At 45.3% G+C, this 23,829-nt stretch overlaps 1 protein-coding gene across 2 annotated transcripts in view; it reads left to right on the forward strand.

Moving 5' to 3' along the window:
* Window positions 1–8,206: 8,206 nt before the first annotated feature.
* Window positions 8,207–23,829, forward strand: part of TSPAN12 (tetraspanin 12) — an 83,747-nt gene continuing 68,124 nt past the window's right edge. The window contains exons 1-2 of one of the 2 annotated variants that reach the window (XM_035126863.2): window positions 8,207–8,485; window positions 9,672–9,826. In XM_035126863.2, the coding sequence (XP_034982754.1) occupies window positions 9,761–9,826 (66 nt within the window). In that variant the 5' untranslated portion in view covers window positions 8,207–8,485; window positions 9,672–9,760. The remainder of the gene's footprint in view (window positions 8,486–9,671; window positions 9,827–23,829) is intronic. The other variant, XM_035126862.2, reaches the window with a different exon arrangement.

Consider the following 23,829-nt stretch of genomic DNA (forward strand, 5'->3'; position numbering starts at 1 on the left):
TCATGAGAAGAGAAGAATCCTTGGAAAAGACCCTGATGTTGGGAAAGATTGAGGGCACAAGGAGAAAGGGAGGACAGAGGACGAGATGGGTGGACAGTGTTCTCGAAGCTACCGACATGAGTCTGACCAAATTGTGGGAGGCAGTGGAAGACAGGAGTGCCTGGCGTGCTCTGGTCCATGGGGTCACGAAGAGTCGGACACGACTAAATGACTAAACACCATCAACAACAACATTTGGAATTCATCACTGAGTCATGCATACATTAGGGTCAGCCAAAGGCATACTGCTTCCACAGTGGAATGGCAAGTCACTGCTTTGCACAGAATTAAGGATTCGCACTATCCCTATCTGAGCTGCCAATAAAATGATGTGAGCATAAAGAAAAGAAATGCTGGAACATCTCAGTCTTCTCCCCCCCCAATAGATTTATGCATCCCAGCTGGCAGTCTGGTATATCTGTGTCATTTGACAGTGAGATCCAGAGAAGGGACTCCAATGTTGATCTCAAAGCCAGGGTAAGTATATGAAGGAAGAAGAAATGCTTTAGGCAACACTGCAGGACGGATGTACACGTACAGAGCTCATTCAGATCCTGGGGTAGGTGGAGGATAATGCTGCAATATTTTAAGAGCTCTGCATTTCAGGATCCAGCTAGTTATTCACATGGATGTTTGAATGTACATTCACAGCAGTAACGCCATGTAAAACCATCAGGACGAGGAAAAATATGTTTTCTTCAGTTCCTGGCAAGACCAGCCTTCCCATGATGCACCTCAGATGGCAGAAACCCAGAGGCAACACTCCCATCATCACCTGACATGCCCTGCCTCTTCCATCATTAGTGGAAAAGCTGTGTCGGCCCCAGTGTTGATTTCCAGTGAGATCTCACTGGAATGTCAAGGCACACTGAAGATCTTGTAAAATTTCCAGCGAGATCTCACCGGGAATTGATACGGATGCCAGAGTTGCTTCTCTGCTGGTGCCAGCAGTGCAGTGTCATAAAACTGTAGGACCACGGAACACAGGAAGGGACAACCAAGAGGGTCATATAGTTCAACCCCCGGCAAGGCAGTAATCTTTTGCCCAACATGGGTTTCGAATCCAGGACCCTGAGATTAAAAGTCTTGTGCTCTACCAGCTGAAATAGGAGGAGTCATGCCGGTGGAGGTGAGCGGTCTGGCAGCGGCGCAGCAGAGCAGGGCAGCACTACCCGTTTGGCTCAAGTGGTGAAACAGGACACACTCCCCCTGGTTCCTGCACTGCAAATTTTCCGTCACAGCAGTTAAACAGCAACCTCTCCTTGCCATTCCAAAATTACTTATTTGTATGGAATACTCTGGGCACAGCAGTGCAACCCAGCTAGGCACCCAATGGATCGAATGCAAACAGTTTTTCATGGCTTCCCTACCCTTTCTGCCCCTTTGATCTTCCCCACAACTCACTGATCATAGCTCTTAGTTGAGCTAGGCAAGATTGGCCTGCGATTCATGGCTGATTCCATACTGGGGCTAGATTAGGTCCCAGGACTGGAGGAGGACTCTAACAGACGGTTCCGAATATTGGTGTACTGTGAAATTTTTCGTAGGGGAACAGTTACTGTAGTTGGGGCCGAGAGATGCCATCTTGCAATGGTGATTGAGGTTGCCGATATTGCATGCCTTGGCAGAAGCTTGTTGGGCCTTTGGGAAGGTGGTGTAAGGAATCTTTGACCTGTCAGAGCATCGTGCCTCCCTCCCTAAGCCAGGCAGAAGCTTCCTGGGCTTTGGGAAGGAGGCACCAGGCTTTAATACTTTAATACTCCAATTTGACGGGAACATTTAGGAGACTAGCCTAGCTCCCATGGTCCACATGTCACTGGTTCTGAATTCCCTACATGGGATTCATCACAACTCCCTTGATGCAACGGAAAGTATTCCTCCAGTTTGGTTCTGAAGTTCAAACTGCCGAATCACAGCGATTGACTCGGTTTAGCTCTCCTTTTTTGAGCTACGTAGTCCAAACCAAGTTGCTTCCAGGTGACAGAACACATCAGGCATACTTTCCCAATTCAACAAAGCCTTCCGTACATCTAGGACACGTTCGGCAGGGCGGTGCCGAGATGAGTTCAAAGAAATTCATCAGAGCCATTTAACCAGGAATTACTTCAGGAACTCCTTTAAATCTATCTTTGTCTATAAAGCACAGCCATCGCCCCTTTGATCCTGTAAAGATAGAACCCAAGTACGCTATACATAGCACCGTGATGCAAGCTGAGGAGACGGTTTAAAGTGAAGCATGCCGCAGAGTTATACAAAGCATCCAAACGCTGCAGGAATGAGATCGAAGGCTCGTGATAAACAATATACTCCTAGCAGGCTTATCATTTCATTATGGTTCAGCTCGGGGGAAATCTTGTCCTTAAAAAGGCACCAAGTCAATCAAAAGAACTAAAGTGATCAGAGGAAAGGCCAGAGGACCACAGGGTTTAAAAGCCAAAGTGCAGACATTCAAAGATCTGGCTCAAGAGCATCTTTTCCATGACCGTCATTTTCCAGGTCTTCCCTTTCTTTCCCATGTCAAAGTTTCCTCCAGGGAGGCTCCCTTAAGCTTTCGGTATACTGAAATCTTCGGCATAAATTCCTGGACGAGAGATAAGAGATTAGCAAGAAATGAAAATGCAGAGAATCTTCTTTGCCGAGCAACGGACGGTGATGATACAAGGGAAAAGGCACGAGCCACCCATCGCTAGTTCTGTTTTCCTAGGCAAAACAACCCAAAAGTAAAAATATGTTTTCTAAATTGAAATTTGCATGGTTCCATGTGTACTCCCAGCTGTTCACATCACTCCAGCTTACAGATCCTAGGGCCCTTCAGGCATTCATTACACTTGAGGCAGGGCAGGGAGGAAGAAAATGCTAACTCATCTGCTTCCCAAGGCAAAAAAAAAGGGGGGGGGAGAGAGTGTAATTGAGAAAAGAGAATTTGAAGCAGAAGAGGTGGGAGACTCACAGAGAGTGCCCTTTCCTACCAAGGACTTCAAGCCCAAGTCCCTGGTGGGAAGAAAGGCTGCAGCAGGAACTGAGACACAGAGTGTCAGTTCTCTCCAGGAATCCTGGATCCTGGCATTTGCAGTGAAGTCTTGGTTCCCTGTGAGAAAAGATGCCTCTGTGGAATTGCATGCAGTAATTCTGCCACGTTGCCTCCTGCTCCTTCCTCAAGGGAAGTGTCTTCGCCCCGGGAAAGAGAGAGAGGGGGAGAAGGAAGCAGCTAATAACAGGAAATGTTTGCAGCACTGGTACATGCAGAACCAGCATGGCACAGGTGCCTGGCAAACAGCGCCCGCTTCAGTTCTGCTTACAATTTGAGCAGGGGTGCTCAGCTCTGCAACTAACCCCCTGCTCGCATTCTCACAGTAACTTTAATGCATGTGTGGTTAGACTCCAGACGAGGTTGAGCTCTATAACTTCCATCTGCCTCAGGCATCGTGGTCAGGGATGAAGGGAGTTGGACAGCCCTAGTGTGGGACGTGGGCGGCGCTGTGGTCTAAACCACTGAGCCTCTTGGACTTGCCGATCAGAAGGGCAGTGGTTCGAATCCTCACGACGGGGTGAGCTCCCGTTGCTCTGTCCCAGCTCCTGCCAACCTAGCAGTTCCAAAGCACGCCAGTGCAAGTAGATAAATAGGTACCGCTACAGTGGGAAGGTAAACGGCGTTTCCGTGCACTCTGGTTTTCGTCACGGTGTCCCGTTGCGCCAGAAGCAGTTTAGTCATGCTGGCCACATAACCCAGAACACTGTCTGTGGACAAATGCCAGCTCCCCCAGCCTGAAAGCGAGATGAGTGCCGCAACCCCATAGTCGCCTTTGACTGGACTTAACCGTCCAGGGGTCCTTTAACACCTCTTCCTCCTCCTCCTCCTCCTCCTTCTTCACCTTTAGTGTGTGAGCCATAGACTAACTCTTCTCTGCTTCTTCTATCTGGGATCCAGATTCCCAGTTAACCCCATGCTTGTTCCATGGGGAGTTTCCTGACCTCAAGCATTCACGAGTTGGGTCCCAAGACCGAGCAGAAATATTTAGAGCTGTCCCTGCAGCAAATATAATAAACACAAGTAAATGTCGGCACACATTCTATTTTCTCATTACAATCACAGTGCTACCTCTACTTACGAATAACTCTACTTACGAATGTTTCTACTTACGAATAGAGCTCCGTCCGCCATCTTGGATGCGATTTAGATAGGATTTTTTTATACTTACGAATTTTTAGATAGGGTTGCTTCTACTTATGCATTTTTTCTCCCAATGCATTCCTATGGGATTCGACTTACGAATGTGCGTTCAGAACGCATTAAATTCGTAAGTAGAGGTACCACTGCACTTTGATTTTAAATTGTTTCAAAATAATTTTAAAGCTGTTGTTGGCATCCATCTGTCTTGAGAGACAATGGAGTTTGCCTCTGGGTTAGCAGCACTATAGTGACCTCCCTGGGGAGCAAGCCTGGACAGTGTGTATGGAGGTCCAGGGCCACCCCAATGACAAGATGACTCTCAGTCTCACTGATGTGGTCCAAAGGAAAATAGAGCTATACCTTTGGCACCAGCTTGGCTGCAAGAGTTGCCGGAAGGAGGCGTATAATACTCATATTGGACTATAACCACTGTGCTGTGAAGTGCCATGCCAACATAGAAGTTCCACAAGAATAACCAAAAGGTCCTGGGTTGACCCCTTTCTTGGCATCACTGATGTGGTTCAGGTTGCTGGAAGGAGTCCTGCAAGGTGCCATCCAACCACCTTAGAATGCCACCCCAGATTTGTGGAGGGTTCATTCATTTATAAGTGGTACCCTCCCCTCCCCTTTTAAAAGTACTTATTTTCCTCGGCTTGTTTCCAAACAGAGCATAATTGAAAAGGACTCTCAGAATTTTCAGAACGGCTAACACTTCCGGTTAACACTACATTGCTTAACTTCCATGGGAATGTCCTCCCTAATTCTTTTCCATTTTCGGTGTCATGGAAATCTCACGAAAGTTGACAGTCCAGCAGAAAGAAGCACTCCTCGGGGACTGCTCATTAATGCTGCAGAGCCTGCCAAACACTCATATGTCAAGGCTTCCTTCTTGCCAGAAGTGCTTGCTCATGCTTTGTGTCTAACGCATGCTGCACAATCTATCACTTAAATGAGAGAGAAATAATAGAACGATCACGAAGCGCATTGTCTCTTTTAGACTGAGGCTATGTACACACTCAGTGGGGCTCGCTTCTGAGTAGATGTAAACGGTAAAACGCAAAGGACCCCTGGATGTCTAAGTCCAGTCAAAGGCGACTTTGGGGTTGCTGCGCTCATCTCGCTTTCAGGCTGAGGGAGCTGGCGTTTGTCCACAGACAGCTTTTGGGGTCATGTGGCCAGCATGACTAAACTGCTTCTGGCCCAGCGGGACACTGTGACAAGTGCCAGAACGCACGGAAACGCCGTTTACCTTCCCGCCGCAGCCGTACCTATTTATCTACTTGCACTGGCGTGCTTTCAAACTGCTAGGTTGGCAGGAGCTGGGACAGAGCAATGGGAGCTCACCCCGTCGCAGGGATTCGAACTGTCGATCGGATTATATATAGTATAGTATGTATAGGAAAGTATATAGGATTGCACTGTGTATGTGTTTCCAAAGCTTCAGGATATTCAACATTAATGTTTAAATGCTCATGACTCTGCTTACAAAATCATACAAAATACAAAATCAAATGCAGGATTTCAATGCCATCAAGGTGGTTTCAAAAAGATCCCTTTCCGGGAAATACCAGAGCAGGACGGTTTAAGCATATGTGGCCCAACTGTACTGGCTGCCAATTAGGTTCCGGGCCCAACTCAAAGTGCTGGTTTAATCATCATCATCGTTATTATTTTATTTTATTTATACCTTGCCCATCTGGCTGGGTCGGCCCAGCTACTCTGGGTGGTTTCCAACACATATAAAGATATAATTTTAAACCCCAAACATTACACGCTTCCTGATACAGGGCTGTCTTCAGATGTCTTCTAAAAGCTATGTAGTATTTGAACTATAAAGCCTTATACAGCTCTGGGTTGTAATACTTCATGGTTCGCCTCTCCCCATATGAACCGACCCTGACCCTTCAATCATCACCTGAGCCCTTCCTTCTGTGCCCCAGCCCCTCCATAAGAGGTCCAGAGGGTGGCAACACAAGAACGGGCCTTTTTTGTGGTGGCTCCATTTTTGGAATGCTCTCCCCAGGGAGGTTCGCCTGCCACTTTCATTACATATCTTTAGGCACCAGACAAAAATGTTCCTCTTCTCCAGCATAATTAAACAACCAATGGCCTTTTAAACTGTGTGTGTGTGGGGGGTATTATTTTGTTTGCTATTATGTTATGTGTTTTTGTGGTTTTATGTATAAACCACCCTGTGGTCCTATGATGAAGAGTGGTATAGAAATTTAACAAATAATAAGAATGATAAAATAGATGGAGAAAGCAAAAGGAAGCTTGATCCCATGTATTCTAGTTATTATAGCTTTATTGATGTGAGAAGACGCAAAATGAATATAAAGCTTTACCGCGTTATCAACTCTTTTAGAATAAGCATAATTAAATCTTATTGGTGATGACGCACGCAGTACAAGGCGGGGAATGGGGCTGAATCTGCATCATATTTGCACTGAGTAGTATATGCATGCGTCATGCATCAATTAGTATTTGCATGCAAGGTATGTAGGAAACTTAAGGTGTCTGCAGTGACAATTGCTTTATTGATGAATATATAAGCAGAGAGAAAGTGGAAGCAGAAGGCATCCCAACAGGACAGAAAATTCTCCACAGACATTCACCCATTAGCTGGCTTATATATTTGCCTCCCACCATCCAGCAGTTCTTCCAAAGTCTTCCTAAATTATAAAGCTCCAAAATACATGCCAAAAGAGAGCAGGTCTGGGAAGAGCGAGGCACACAATGGGCACCACCAGTGAAAAGGCCCTGCTTCGTGCAGCTCCTGTCCTGTCATTTGATAGGGTGCCCACATGCCCTTGACATGGAATGCTCTCTATTGGAGTCTCCAGGTCCAGTACAAAGACCATAAGAAAGGAGAGCAGGGGCCTTGAAGTTCCCAACAGCTGTTAATCAATCAAGTAAGCAAGCAAGCACGCAGGTCACCTTTGTCACAGTCAGGATGCCTGTGTCCTGGCCAGGCCTGCGCCCAACCTTGTTTTTGTACAATCTTGTTTGTACTCAGTAACCAAAATTATATTATCAAGATATACAAGCAGAAAAGTTGTTTTCCTTCATTTGCAAGGAATCGTACAAAACAAAGTGGCACTAATAAATAAAGTTCCAGGGTGGCAACAGAAAGCAGTTCATCAAAACTATCCAGCAATATCAAGTTATAGGAAACTTGATCAAGTTATAGGAAAACTGGTGCTATTAACAGTAATCCTTCTAGTTGGTTAATTGAAAGTGTGTTGCAGGTAGAATACTGTTTGTAATGAAGTGAGAGCAGTAGTTTACTTGCTCGAATTAACAAATGAGAAAGTTTTGAGAATTTAAATTCTATCTTGAAATTGATTACTTAATTGAGAAGGGGATTGTAACAAAAAGACTGGGGCCTGTTTTGAATAGTAGAGTGCCTGGTATCTGGTGGACAATCTCATCCTTTATTTCCATACTGTGGCTGCTCAGGAGAGCTACGAGATTTAGGTGAGGGTCAGATGCCTTGTCAATCCCAGCAGGTATATAACAGGAAGACCCAGCCTGCCCAAGCCGCAGGTTTACGAAGTTCAGTTATTGCAAAAGTTTTTCAGTGTTAATTTTATGCATTTTAAAAAAAACCACCATGGTATTTAGCAATAATATCTTATGCCCTTTAGAGGAGAAATTATGGATTGCAGAATTTTAAATACCCGTCATCATCCTTGCCTTCACTCAATTTTGTTTATAATAGGCTTCCATTTTCTTCTAGTTGTGAGGGTGGGGAGGGACATCACAAGTGGAGCAGCCTAGGGCCTCTCTTCATCTAAATCCCATGCAAACGTAATCAATTTTGGTGGTTTGCTTTTTTAAAAAAAAAAGTTCAACAATTTTGGGGTCTCCCTAGAAGAATCTCAACAATTTGGGCGGTTTTCCTAAGAAATATGGCATCGCATCGCGCCCAGATCACCAGGGATGCCGCTCTCCTCGCCCCAGGAGCCGGCGGGGCAACCGTGGACTCTAAGACCCGACAGAAGCCCGGTCTTGGTGTTCCTGCCGAGCATGCGTGGCAAGTACTTGTGCAGCTGGCGGCTGCCTCTCGTGGAGCCACCGACGGGAAAGGAGGTGGGAGCCCGAGCGATTGGGCGAGAGTTATTGCCTAAGCAGCCTTCCTTTACCTGGCGGGGTTTGGAGAGGAGCCGGCTCGGCTGCTTCAGAACAGAGCACTTTCTCTTTCTCCTTTTTGCACCTTGGATCAGCCCCGTCGGGATCATCGCGGAGCTGCAACCCACGCGGCGAGCGTGGTAAGTTAAGTTCACGAACTTCTCCTCCTCCGCCCCGGCGCAACTCCCAGCGTTGCCCCGCGATCCTTGGGCAGGTTGGGCAGCAGCAGGGGCAGCTGGAATCCACGCACATAGTTGCTTGTCCCGGGAAGGAGTTCAGGGCATGGCATGGGACCGGGAGCTAGGAGGGTGGGAGTCGGAGGAGGAACCCGGTGGCTGCTCCCTGCGCCTTGCTCCAGCCGGATCCTTCGCCAGGCTTCCCTGTCATGGCTCGATCGCCCGTTTCTCTTGTTGCAACCCACTCCCCTAAAATATTTCAGGGCCTCCCCAAAGGTGACGGGCATTCAAATTGTGCACCCCCCCTGTCTTGTGATCGGTGATGCGCGGCGGGGCTTTCCTGGGGCCCCCAATATTTTATTCAAGTTGACACCCCTGTACCCCACTCTGACATCCTCGCCCTGTCACCCCAGCAGCAGTTCCAGGGCAGAAGCAATCGTCTACCCTGAATCCTAAAACAGGGAACGGTGTTTCTATGTGCAAAAAATAAATAAATGATTTTTTAATTATTTTTTTGAAGAGGCGGGCTCAAAGAGGGAAGGGTCTGCGCTCTCCAAGAACGCGCCCCCCTTCTCCGATCCTGAACTCCACTGCTGTGAGTTGAGGTCTCCTTTCTTGCGCCCTGCCGTCGGTCCGCCATCGAGATGGTTAATGAGTAATGAAAGGAGAAACGGCTTCCCACCCCGCCAAAGCGCTTAACCGGAGCAATGATTCCGGGATGGGGGTGCGTGTGGGGAGAGAAAGAGAGAGCGCGCGCCCTCGTGGCTTCAGTAAACAAGGGGGTTTCAGAAGGGTGCCACCCCGCGTGCGTCGTGTGAATGGAGGCCAAGGTCGAAAGGAGACCTCCCCTCCCAGTCCCAGGAAGTTTTGCATGGGGGCAGTGCAAAAAGCTAGCGCCTGCTGCTGCTGCTCCTCTCCCCCTCTCTGTCCCCTCTGACGCTCAAATGACACTTCAGTTGAAATGTCTACAGCCAGCAGCAAAAAAAAAAAAAGTTTGCAAAGTTGACTGCAAAGTTTGCAAACTTTCCATCTCCGTCCTGCCCCTGGCTTGCTTTCTCCTTATACTGTCATCAGTGAAATGATTTTCCTTTTCCTTCCTCTCTTCCTGCCCCTCCCTTTCTCCCTCCCCCCCTCCCTCTTTTTTTTTTTTTAAGATTGCTGAAATTTTCTGTGTCAGAGGTGCCTGTTCATAAGAGGATGTAGCGAGTCTGAGGATGGGGCTTTCTGCGGAGAGGCGCTCACAATGACCAGAGAAGACTCAGTGAAGTGTTTGCGGTGCCTGCTGTACGCCCTAAACCTGCTTTTCTGGGTGAGTTCCTCCTCCTGCTCAGATGATAGAGTCCAGCATTTCCAGATATTGCCCCCAAAGGGCAATTAGTTCACTGGGCTTACTCCTCTGTTTTTTCCTTCAAGGGTAAAAAAAGTTTCCCTTATGTATAGCACCTCGGCCCTGTGCATTAAGGAAAGATTAATAAATGAAGTCGGTGGGATAGCCATGGAAGTAATGTTAGGTTTTGTCTTGCATCTGAAAAGTTTGTTGTCAAGAGGAAAGTCTGCGAATCTGCTCTTGCAGGGCATTTTCATGCCCTCCTTCCTATTTCCAGTGAGCCATATTGCTCATCAACAAATTGCATTCTATTCAAAGAATTTATAACCTACCTTTTAGGGGCGTGGCAGTTTACAGATTAGAATCTCCCACAAAAACAAACTAATAACCACTATTTAAATTAGAATTGGGAGCAGCTAACGCTTCTTCTTTTTTATACTGCCTGTTAGCCAAATGCAGACTAGAATAAAGGCTTCAGAGTTGTCTTAAAAACCTGTAGCGACACAGCCCTGCAAATTTCCTTGGGAAAGGGGTTCCAAAGATGTGTGTGGGGCCACCCCTGAAAAGGCTCTGCCGACCTAGCCATGATGATTTTTTTTGTTAAAGAGCAGGAATAGGGAACCTGTGGCCCTCCTCAACTCACATTGGTCCTGGCCAGCATGACCAATGGTCAAGGATCATGAGAGTTGTAGTTCAACATCTGGATGGCTGCAGGATCCTTACTCTTAGACAGGGACTGCTCATTCATTTGAGGAAAAGTGGAACTGGGCTCCAAAAACCTGACAGCCTGACATCATGGTCAAATGTGTTCTTAAGGGTGGATGCATATATTAGAAGGTGCATGTAGGTTTTCCATCGCTATGTTTTCCTAGTAACACAACTGATTTTATGCAAATAGAATCTGGCCTACAGGGTGTGGCATTCGCACCCTTAGGCAGCTGCTAGGCACCTAGAATCCTGACAGGGGCCCACAGGTGCTGGTACCTGCTTTGAGCTCCCTCCTCTAGGTGGCTGCTGCCCTTGTAAATCCATGGCCAAGATTGGCTTCCCCAACACAATAATCTCTGCGGAGAGGATATTAAATTGAGAATGCATAAATAAACATATTACTTGTGTACTGTGTACTCCATAAGAAACTGAGAATGTACCACTGGGCAAGTAACTGTAGTTCGATGTTGTTCTTGTATTTATATGAAAACAATTAAAATTATGGGGGGGGGAAGGGGCACCAATTTAGGATGAAACCACCAGATTACATGTTGCTGGTGCCCCCTTCAAACCTGCCTGGCACTATCCTTGGGGCTGACATAGGCTTTGCATTCAGATTTGATGCTTTTTCTAAAATGATTTTTAGTGTTGTGTGTTAAAACAGAGTACTTCTTCATTAGCACACCAACTACTAATTATTCTGTATAATGGGTTGATAAAGCTGCATTGACGTCTTACCTGTTGTCACCCAGATCTGGTCTTGCGAAGTTCAGGTGCTTGCCTCGCGTCATGCTATGTTTTGGTTGTTTTATCCATCCACCGCAATTTCCCCCACTCCGGGCCGGTTAATCCAAGCCACTCAGAATCAAGTTTGTTCCTCTTTATATAACCCCTCCAAGATTTGTTTCCTAGGTCCTATCTGCAGTATACCTGTATAGCAGGGGTCGGCAACCTAAGGCCTGTGGGCTGCAAGCGGCCCATGGGGGTCATTTAACCGGACCATGGACCCCCACCGCCCACTCAGGGACTCCCGCCGCCTGCTTGGTTGGCACGGAGCAGATCTGGGACTACCTTCTGTGATGCTGGCCAGCTTCCCATTGGCTGCAGGAAGCTCCTGCAGCCAAAGGGAAGCTGTGCACGCCTCCTCCGCACCGGAAGGAGCGCTGGAAATAGCGTTTGCGCATGCGTGCACACACACACTCCGGCCCACTGCAGCGTCTGTGGGACCGTGAACTGGCCCAAGCCAAAAAACTTTGCCAACCCCTGCTTTAAAGAGTATCATGTCATTTTAAACAGTCCCAAATAATCTTGGGAACTGTACTTTGACCTGAGGGATTAGGTTGGCAGCTAAAATGTGCTTTCAGATTCGGGTTATTTGAACAGATTTTATTAAAGTTTGAAACAGAATACAAATGTTATTTTGTCAAATTTCCAGTATCTTTTTTTATCAGAGATAAAAATTGTTGTTGTTTAGTCATTTAGTCGTGACCCCATGGACCAGAGCACGCCAGGCACTCCTGTCTTCCACTGCCTCCCGCAGTTTGGTCAAACTCATGTTGGTAGCTTCGAGAACACTGTCCAACCATCTTGTCCTCTGTCGTCCCCTTCTCCTAGTGCCCTCAATCTTTCCCAACATCAGGGTCTTTTCCAAGGATTCTTCTCTTCTCATGAGGTGGCCAAAGTATTGGAGCCTCAGCTTCAGGATCTGTCCTTCCAGTGAGCACTTGGGGCTGATTTCCTTTAGAATTGATAGGTTTGATCTTCTTGCAGTCCATGGGACTCTCAAGAGTCTCCTCCAGCACCATAATTCAAAAGCATCAATTCTTCGGCGATCAGCCTTCTTTATGGTCCAGCTCTCACTTCCATACATCAATACTGGGAAAACCATAGCTTTAAGTATACGGACCTTTGTTGGCAAGGTGATGTTCTTTTTAAGATGCTGTCTAGGTTTGTCATTGCTTTTCTCCCAAGAAGCAGGCGTCTTTTAATTTCGTGACTGCTGTCACCACCTGCAGTGATCAAGGAGCCCAAGAAAGTAAAATCTCTCACTGCCTCCATTTCTTCCCCTTCTATTTGCCAGGAGGTGATGGGACCAGTGGCCATGATCTTCGTTTTTTAAATGTTGAGCTTCAGACCATATTTTGTGCTCTCCTCTTTCACCCTCATTAAAAGGTTCTTTAATTCCTCCTCACCTTTCTGCCACCTAACCTAAATAACAACACAAACCAAAAAGAGAAAAGGAGAACTTCTGATTCTTCATCTAATTTCTATAAACCAATCTTTTCTTCAATCCTCAAACCCAGGTATCATAAGTTCATTTCCTTTTTCATGCAAAAAGTCTGTAAGGAGTTTCCAGTCTTCAGTAAATGAGAGCCTACCTTATCTTTGGAGGCCCAAGCAACAGCCAGAGTTTCAAATACCTTTTTCCTACTTTGGTGTTCCATCTTCTTATATCAGATGTGATCTTGCCTCACTTAATCCATGCCCTTTTCATGGTAAGGTTAGAATTAGATTACTGCAGTGTGTTGAGGCTTCTTGGGAATAGCACTGGTCCCATATGCCGTGGTAAGATTGCGAAGAGGGTAGTCCTGCATTGAAAATAATTGTACTGATCTTGCAAAGTCTATACTGGCTTCTGGTATGTTCTCAGGGACGAAACGGAATGCTGCTTTGAGCTATAAACTCCAAATGGGGGGATCTGAAAGATCATGGCCTCCCTTGCAAACTTCCCATTTGCTTAAATCTGCATTGTAAGTCTGTTACCTTTTGAGGTGAGCAGCTTGTGGGCTTCAGAGAGGGTCTTTTCTACGTCCTGCCACTTAAATACCTCCACAGCTGGTGTTGAGGTGCCGGGTAAATAATAATAATAATAATAATAATAATAATAATAATAAAATAATTTATTATTTTTGCTCCGCCCATCTGGCTGGGTTTCTCCAGCCACTCTGGGAGGCTCCTAACTGAATATTAAAAATGCGTCAAAACATCAAACATTAAAAACTTACCTAAACAGGGCTGCCTTCAGATGTCTTCTAAAAGTCAGATAGTTGTTTATTTCCTTGACATCTGGTGGGAGGGTCAGGCACCACTACCAAGAAGGCCCTCTGCCTGGTTCCCTGTAACCTCACAGTGAGGGAACCGCCAGAAGGTCATTGGAGCTGGACTTCAGTGTCCAGACTGAACGATGGGGGTGGAGACGCTCCTTCAGGTATACTGGGCCGAAGCTGTTTAGGGATGATTTTTAGACTCGGTTTGCATGTAATTTGAATCCAAACCATGGCTTAGTTTTGAAGAAATGTGTGTGTTGCCTCTCAGTGAGAAGTCAGTACTGTCGCTTTGCTCCCCCTCTGATGTTGCTGCCGAGACTATGCTCTGAGCTAAGCCATGGTTTGGCTTTGTGGTGTATCGCTTTGAATTTTTTTTTTCTTAAAAATATAAAGTGGTATAGAAGTGGGAAAAAAGTAATTATAATGTCTGAACTGCGGGCTCGTGGTTTCTTCCTCTCTGACAAAACACAGGCTTAGCTAAGATTTATTCCATGACTTACCACTCATGGTTTGTTTGGGGGAGATAGACCATGAACTGGGGTTTGGGTGCAACACTATATTGAACTATGGTTTGGTTCCCACCAGTGCAGCAGCAGCAGCAGCAGCAAGATCAGAGGATGATCAGAAACAACCACATGAAGCGACTAAGCCATGATTTGTCTCAGTGTTACAAGTGACTCAGGCCCTAGATTGCACCGCTTTCGATATTCCCTTCTTTAGTTTCTTCTCCTTATTACACTGGAACGAATGGTCGTTTTATTGCTCTACGTGCAGTCTTTTGGAGAATCAAGACCTAAATGAGGTTAATAAATAAAATAAATTCACTGTTGTAAAAAATATCTTTCCTCCAGACTGATTGCAAAAAAAAATGTTAAGGAAGCTTAATTAAATAATAGATGGGTTTTGAAAAGTGCCACGGTTTTTGTTTCTAACTGTGTGCAAAGATGGGCAGCAGGGGCAATCTATTTAATGGCTATATTAATGTCACTAATGAGCTGCTGTAGTTATTTGCTGAAGTGGGGGGTTGCGACTGCATTGGTTTTAAATGGCAAGGACTGCAAAACACTTCGCCAGTGTACTACAAACCATCTTGCAGTTCTTCTGACAATGTCCTTGGACAGGCATGTCCAACAGGTAGATCGTGATCTACCGATAGATCACTGGATGTTTGTGGTAGATCACTGGTAGATCAGTGGCTCCCCCCCCAAAGAAGCTAAAAAACATTGGCTTCCCTAAAAAAAAAACTCAACACCTTTGCCCTGCACCCCTAAAATGACCTGAACCACCAAAACCAGGGCTTTCCTTCCTAAAAAAAAAAGCTCAGTGTTGCTTTCCACCTTCCTAAAGAAGCTCAACAACTTTTATGTGAACCCCAGAAAACAGGGCTTTCCTTCCTAAAAAAAAAAAAAGCTCAACAACTTTGACCTCAATCCCCCAAAAGGGGGTAGATTACTGCCAGTTTTTTAACTCTATGAGTAGATCGCAGCCTCTTGGAAGTTGGCCACCCCTGGACTAGAAGATCCTCGAAAGTCCCTTCCAATTTAATTCTATGATTCTACGGATTTAACACAAGAGAAGTTCCAGTTATGTGTATCTTTTGAGTAGCACTTGTGATGATAGTTTAACTGATGTACAGAACTACTCAAATACGGAGCGATCTCTGCACAGTGTTCCTAGAGAATAATCTTTTATTTTTTTTTAAAAAAAGAAACAATCCCAAAACATATTGTATGGTGTTCTGCATGCACACATGAGCTTCCCAGCTCTCCGCTTTGTGCGCAGCTTCTCAAGGCTATCCTAAAAGGCTAGCAACTCAGTCTTGGCAAAGCATCCCACAAGGCACAAGTGATCTGTTGCCAGGAAGAAAAATGGGTCGTCTACCCACGTAGGTGCAGAGTTGGCTGGCATTCCCGGCCAAGCTCCTCTTGAATCCTGGCCGCCACTTCTGCCTTTGATGGCTCTAACCGTCGCACAGACTTTTCAACTCTTGAGATGCCCAAGCCTGAATCCTTCCAAGTTATTTCAAAGTCATTTTCTGTCACCATCGAGCAACCTTCCCTTCCAAGTGCCGCTGCCAGATTTCATAACTATGGCTGGAGGACATGTGTGTCCTTGGTGTGCTCAGCTGCCGTGCCTGTCACGTTTTGTGTGCGTTGATTCAGTTCCTTTGGTCCCCAGGAGCAAGAAACAGACATGGTGCTGGTGTCCTCACTACACTTTCCTAGAAGTAAGGAATTCCCATTGAAGTGCGCCTGAGTACTTCAAGATGCAAGGACAGTCTTTATATTTTCACAGATTTGTTGTCTTACGCTCCCATGTCTGCTGTGGACCAAAGGACATCTTGTAATCTGACAGCTGAGGCTGCTGTAGCACAATGAGATGATTTCTTTCCCTCCTCCAGAGGTTCAGAGGCACTGGCCTTCGAGCATTATTTCTTCGCGGCATCTCCAGAAAGATTGGCAGGTGGGCGTGTAGAACATAGAAAAAAGGTCGCCGTGTTGTGTACTTGCCAGAATAGTTTTAATTCCAGTGTGTAGTTAGGGGTCCTGAACCTTTTCAGGCTCACGGGCACATTTGGAACTTAGAAAAGGTGATGCTGATTAGCGTTGAGTAGTGATTACCTAGGTGTGATTACTCAGGTGCATACCCTCCAACCCCCGGTAAGAAAAATCCGGGATCAGCAGTGGCGTGGCACTGGAAGTCGCTTCTACGCATGTCTGGACATGCATAGAAGCAACTTTCGGTGCCGGCGCTGCCCGATTTCCGGTGCCCAGACATGGGCAGAGCGGCATCCAAAATGGGTTCTGCGCATGTCCAGACATGCGCAGAAGGAGCCTCCCTGGCAGGTAGGAAATCCGGGGGATTTACGGGATTTTTCTTTATTCGGGATAACAGCGGGAAATGGGTTTAAATACGGGGGTTTCCCGCGAGAAATGGGAGACTTGGCAGCTATGCTCAGGTGTGCACTGTCAGTTTTAAAGGGACGCGGGTGGCACTGTGGTCTAAATCACTGAGCCTCTTGGGCTTGCTGATCAGAAGGTTGGTGGTCCGAATCCCCGTGACAGAGGGAGCTCCCATTGCTCTGTCCCAGCTCCTGCCAACCTAGCAGTTCAAAAGCATACCAGTGCAAGTAGATAATGCTGTGGCAGGAAGATAAATGGTGTTTCCGTGCACTCTGGCTTCCATCAAGGTGTTCCGTTGCGCCAGAAGTGGTTTAGTCATGCAGGCCACATGACCCAGAAAGCTGTCTGTGGATGAACGTCGGCTCCCTTGGCCTGAAAGTGAGATGAGTGCCGCAACTCCATAGTTGCCTTTGACTGGACTTAGCCGTCCAGGGGTCCTTTACATTTTACAGTGGTACCTTGGTTTAAGAACAGCCCTGTTTACGAACCATTTGGTTTACGAACTCCGCAAAACTGGAAGTAGTGTCCTGGTTTGTGTACTTTATCTCAATCTAGGAACAGAATCTGAATGGTGGAAGGGCACCGGTGGCGGGAGGCCTCATTAGGGAAAGCGTGCCTCGGTTTAAGAACTGTTTTGGTTTAAGAATGGGCTTCTGGAGTGGATTAAGTTCATAAACCGAGGTACCACTGTACTTAGGTGTGATTACTCAGGTGTAGACTGTCAGTCTTAAAGGGCAATACAGTACCAATAATACTATCCTGCAACGGCTAACCCACTGTACTTGTTGCATAACATATACAATACGAAAATATTCCCCCACAAAATTCAGTGGTCAAACCCACAGAGATTGATTGATTGGTTTTGTCACAAGTATTGGAGAGGAGCGCTGGATTTCTTGGATAGACCTTTATTGTCATTTTTGCAGTTCCAACGGAATACGCTGGGTTTAATATTGCTTACTAGTGTCATTCAGCCCGTTTAGAAAACGGGCGCTAGAAGATATGTGAGAAGAGCAGCGGGGCCACAGCCTTCCCTCTCTCTCTCTGCGCTCGGCCGCGGGGCGCGCCGGGAACGCAAGTAAACAAACTCGCTCTCCTGTCGTGCCCCACGGCCGAGCACAGAGAGGGAGGGAAGGCCGCGGCCTCGCCGCTCCTCTCAAGGGCTCCTCCGTCGTTGCTCCACAGCCTCTAGACGCCCATGGAGGCCGACCCCTGAGGGCGAGGAGCTCAGGATGGGCAGAGGCCAGGGAAGGTGAGGCACGCTCGGGCTGGGCTGCTCCCGCTGCTGCTGTTACCGTCACCGCCTCCGCCTCCTTCCTTCACCAGAACAACGGAGGCTGGTGACGAAGGTGGCTCCGGGGGTGCCCATGGCTGTCGCGGGGCCGAAGCCGGGGGCGGGGATCCTCTAGGCGCCCATGGAGGTCGGCGCTGGGAGTGGCCTGCTAGCACAGCCTCCGGCGCCGCATGAGAGTGTCCTGGGCGCGCGACCGAGATATTGTCTCTGCGTCCAATCCCTGTGTCCATGGGGCACATGCGCAGTCACGCGGACACAGGGACACAGGGACTGGACGCAGAGACACTTGCATATTTATTATATAGGATTCCTGTATTCCTGTGCAAAGGATTCCAACAGAATTAGCTCAGCATGAGTCAATTGTTGAACATAAGGACTTACTAAGTACTTAATCCGTAGTTAACATTTGGTGTCAACTTGGTTTTCATAGAATCACAGTATTATTAAATCGTAGTGTCAGAAGGGACACTGACGGCCGCCTAGTCTAACCCCCTGCACCTAAAGTATCCATGGCAACCTCCGTTGTGTCCCGTTATAGTGTCCCGCTGTGTGTGTATGTATGCATTTTATTTAATACTGAAAATAGGTATTTATTTATGCCTCTTCTCTGCTGTCCTTCATCAATTCCTGATCCCAGGACAGGTTACAAAACAAAATAAAACTTCAGTATAAAATATACAAACATTAAACTTGAACGAAGTCTCTCAGCCCCACTCACATCACAGAGTGTTTGTTGTGGGGGAGGAAGGGAAAGGAGAATGTTAGCAACTTTGAGACTCCTTTGGGTAGTGATAAAGCGGGATATCAAATCCAAATCCAAACTCTTCTCTCTGACTTAAGATTGTTGGCGAGAAATTTGCCTTCTTTTAGGAATGCCTCCCCGTCAACAGCTATCTATTCTGGACAGGCCTAAACTTGGTGTTTCCAAAAGGCCCCTGTGACTTTATTCTTCTTACACAGACTTGTTACAGCAGGTTCTCGGAAGGTAGTTGCTTTTAAGGTACATTATCTATTACTTGAAGTAAAGTAGCACCGAAGAGACCTTTTGGGTTCCGATCTCCCGAAGCCTGCAATACATAGTGTTTAGTGCAACAGGGAAAACAAGTGATTCTCAAATTTTTAATAAAATATAACTTTATTTTTTTCTGTTTTGGTAAATAATTTTTGTTCATTTTCCAATTAAAAAAACCCATTCATATTAATAACAAATCAAACCAAATGTTTCCACATTCAAAAACAAAAAACAATACAGCCAAATATAGTCCAAATTAATTAATTTCAGTGGGACTCCCCATGTTCTGGATTTCAAGAGCTAATATCCATCTTTTATTTTCTGCTGATATTGATCCTCTCCTCAATCAGTCCTTGGTGTAACTCTCTATCTTGTTTCATTTCACCATTCCTTATTTATAATCACATAGGGGGCAATTTTTCTAATATAACTACTTTCAAGGTGCTGAAGTGGACATTGTGCACTTTTTCTCTTAAGAAGTACACAGAGAGTCACCGAAAATAGGCTCTCTGTATTCACGTTGCAATTTGTCATCCCTGCGAGAGATGCATACGAAGTCAGAAGCTGTGTGGAAACATAAACAGGTTTAAATCCTTTCAGGTAATGCGGAAGCTACAGGAATCAGGTATAAAAGTGAGCTGAGTCATATGTATATAATGGTATATCATACCCTCCAACATTTCTCTGATGAAAATTGGGGCGTTCTATTCCATAATGTTTGTTGTTGTTTGTTGTTTGTTTGTTTGTTGCTGTTGTTGTTACCCCACCCATCTGACTGGGCTCCCGCACCGCTCCAGGCGGCTTCCAAAATATATATAAAAACATAATAAAACATTAAACATTTCACTATACAAGGCTGCCTTCAGATGTATTCTAAGGGTTGTATAGCCCCCCCCCCCCCGGGGCTTGGGTTTGGGTGACATAATTCCATACCCTCCAAAATTTCTCTGATGAAAATAGGGATGTCCTAAGGAAAAGCGGGACATTCCGGGATCAAATCAGAAACCGGGGTGGCTTTTGTAAATCTGGGACCGTCCCTGGAAAATAGGGACATTTGGAAGGTTTGGTATATGTGGACTTAATAACTACTAGATGGATTTGTGGAGGACAGAAATAACAGTAGATTATCCAAGATGGTTAACTTTATTTATTAATTTTTTAAATTGAATTTATGTGCCTTCATCTGAGAATCACAGGGCGATGTACAATATAATAACTCAAAAATGCATAACATAACAGCAAACAAAAACAGTAACCCCCACCCAGTATTTTATTTGTTACACGGTATTTTATTTATTAAGGCATGTGATGTCAAGCTCAGGATGTCCTGTAATATCCTAGTCTGTCCAAAGGTAGGAGTGAATGGAGTTCTGTAATGATTTTTGCGGTTGTAAATTCCAGCGTTCGGAACTGCCTGGTATTGGAGACAGGATGGGCCCTATAGCTGAACTAGTGTTTTTGTTTTCTTCGGAGGATGTTCTGTCTTTCCTGGAGGGAAGGACCGTCATCCTTTCAGGAAAAGGCTTAGCATTATTTAATGGCATTTGCCCTGGAAAACGGGCAAGCACTCTTTCAGGAGAAAATTTAAATGGGAGTTAGCCTATCCCAGAACTTGTCATTTGAGCAATGAAGCAGATTCTGCAATAATTCACCAGTAACCAGCATTTCAGAAGCCGTGACACTATCTTCTGGGTCAAACCTTTTCTGTTTGCCTGGGTATAGAATCATAGAAGAGTTGGAAGGGACCCACGGGTCATCTAGTCCAACCCCCCGCAATGCAGGGATCTCAGCATCCAAAACAGATGGCCATCCAACCTCTTGTTTAAAAACCTCCAAGGAAGGAGAGTCCACCTTCTGTGGGAGTCTGTTCCACATGATCCAAGCAGATCACTCCTTGTAGCCAGATACTTGATGCAGTTTTATCCTATAAGAGGAAAAAATGGGTTACTTTATGATTATTGATCATTCAAGTGTTTGATTTATAGTGGTGACCTGATAACCTAAGTGTTATGTTGTTCCTACCTTGTAAATGAAATTTATAATGTAGGGATAGGATTTATATGGATGGAATTAATTCAATTTATTTTATTTTATTTTGTCCTATTTTATTCTGCTGTATGGTGTATATTATTCTGTGTTGGTATCTAAATATGGGCCTATGGCCGTAATAAAGTATTTGATTTGATTTGAGTCTGTTCCACTGCCGAACAGCACTTACTGTCAGAGAGTTTTTTTTCCAAACCTTTAGTCGGAATCTCCTTTCTTGTAACTTTAAGCCATTGGTTCGAGTCCTACCCTCCAGAGCAGATTTTAAGCTGCCTACATTGTCCTACTGTGCGGTTACTGCCCTTTTGATGGCATTTTATTGTTGTTTGGCCAGTCACCACCCTGCTACCTTTTGACGAAGGGCAGTTTATAAATAGCTTAATAAAATAAAAGAGCTTCATACTTTAAAAGCTTGGCACTGAGGTAAAAACGACAGAAGAGGGAGGACTGGTTAGCATGTGAGGGCATTGAGAGAGGTCAGAGAAGAGGCCGTGCCTTGGTACATCAAAGGGATCCTTTAAATTTACTTTTAGAGCTCGAGGGGCAAGTAATGTTCTTTGGACGTGCTTTATGAGATGGTGTTATCCAGGAGAAATTGACCAACCTAAAATTAGACTGGAACTGGGTACAGACAAACGCTGCAAGATTACTGTCATTGGAGGCAAAATATAAAAATCTAGCCCCTTCTTTGCCTTGAAAAGCTAGGTAAATAAATGAAACAAATAATCCCCCCTCCTTCCAGTAGCACCTTAGAGACCAACTAAGTTTGTCACTGGTATGAGCTTTCGTGTGCATGCACACTTCTTCAGATGCACACGAAAGCTCATACCTATGACAAACTTAGTTGGTCTCTAAGGTGCTACTGGAAGGGAAATATATATATATATATATTGTTTTACTACCAGTACGTCAGACCAACACGGCTACCTACCTGTAACTTAAATAAATGAAATATTGAGTGTCTCGTTCTGTTGAAATTTGAAGGAGGCATTGTCCCTGAATCCTGTGTGCATCTGGACATTTTTAAAAAAATAATTGGGTGAGCAACAGCTTCCACCTTCTGGTTGTGTTCTGCAGCATCACATACAAAACCAGATTGCTTTGCAGCCGCCTGCAAATGAAGCAGATGTTCAAATGCGAAGCTGCTACCATTTGGCAGGCTTCAGTCCTTATAACCCCTGTGCATTTGTGACTGTAACTTCTGCAGTATAACATGTTAAATTTGCCAGTGACATACTATTGCTGAGGAGCAGCATCAGGCTGTTTCATATCCAAAATCAGCCCGAAGAATTACGCAGGATTTGGAGAGTTCGGAAATATCAACACAATCGACAGCATGCGTAACTCCTGCTTGAGCCAAGTCTGGCTTAATTTGAATAGATAGTTCCACTGGGAATAAAGATTCCGAGCCAGACATGACCTCTATAGAAGTTTGAAAAACCCACCACTCCTTTGGGTAGCTCCCTACCGCTTTCCTGCGAAAACCGTAGCATTTTGTACAACATGAGATAAAGAAACACAATTTCCGGACTTAGCCCTTGATGTCTTCTGATGGAGAAGCCTTCTGTATCAGACTTCACTTTCTGACACTTAGGTTTGGTTCAGGTGTAGTGGAAAACCTGGCAAAACCACCACTATATTAATCCCCTCTCCTGTCCTCTTATCCTAGGGTGATGGAACATTTCTGCTAACCAGAGTTCCCTGTGATGTCTAAACGGGAACTTTGGTTTGCTTGAATTATAGTTGGTGAGATCAAGCTGGGTTAAACTATGGTTTCAGATCCTGGCTAGTTGACAAACCATTTTTGTTGTTTAGTTGTTTAGTCGTGTCTGACTCTTTATGACCCCATGGACCAGAGCACGCCGGCTTTAAACAAACCATATTGTCCCAAGTTTTAGACACCACAGGGCTCCATGGGTAGTTTAAAATGGAATGCTCTGCTTCTGAAATATACTCAGAGTCCTCTAGTGACTTCATGCTCTTTATTATAGCTTGGAAAACAGTGAAATAAATGAAATAAACCTCAGTCTTTTATATACATTATTTACACAATGCGTCCTGTCTGATTGGCTGATTCTGCTTCCCTCCTGGGGCCTGATTGGTCTTTTCCTGCAGGCCAATCAGTTGTTGCATTCTGGGATCCTACTTGCCTATTGTTCTAGGATCCAAGCATAGTACATAACAGCTTCATAAGGGTGAAAGCTGAGAAGGGACCTGTCTGTATATGTGAGAACCTGAAACTCAGTATAGTATTTTAGCAGAAACCATGGTTTCCTGTTTCATGTGAGCTAAAATTTAAATGGAACCAGCTTCCCACTTCATTCCTAGTTTGTACCAGGTTTGCAGTAATATAGGTGTCAGAAAGCATTACTAAGTGGTAAGCTGGTTATCTGTCTTGGCGACCCCAGACAAGCTGGCTAGCTAAGGCAAAACAGCACACTTGTTGGTGGTTTGGTTATTGGCATGGAGGGATCGCTGTGAATTGAAGTTGTTGTTTAGTAGTTAGTGCCATTCACTTTTGCCTTATCTTGCTGCTAAGGCATTTTGCCTGCTAGAGTGCAATGTGAAAATGTGTGTGCAAAAATATCCTGGGTCCCAGGGTATAGTCTGAGGTCACATGTAAGGCTAGCAATTCACAAAACCTAGATCTGCTCAGTGTCTGGATGGTAGATTCCTTAGGAACAACATGCAGGATATAAGAGCAAGCAAGCAAGCAAAAACAAACAACAAACAACAAACAAACAAACTGATGAAACTGTAGCCTGAAGTTTGCTCCAGTGTCACGGTGAGCAATATATATTTTATATGTTTTTCATTTAGGCTACAACATTTTTTAAAAAAATGTCTCCATTAAAGCACCAACGTTTTAAAGCATCTGCTAGTTTTGGGGTTTTTTAGTGGTGCCCCCCCCCCAATAAATACAATTAAGCAAGTATCTGATTTAAACTGAGCAAATGTAGCTTGAAAACGTAATG

Source organism: Zootoca vivipara, chromosome 10 (genome assembly GCF_963506605.1).
Source record: "Zootoca vivipara chromosome 10, rZooViv1.1, whole genome shotgun sequence".
NCBI classification, from domain to species: domain Eukaryota; kingdom Metazoa; phylum Chordata; class Lepidosauria; order Squamata; family Lacertidae; genus Zootoca; species Zootoca vivipara.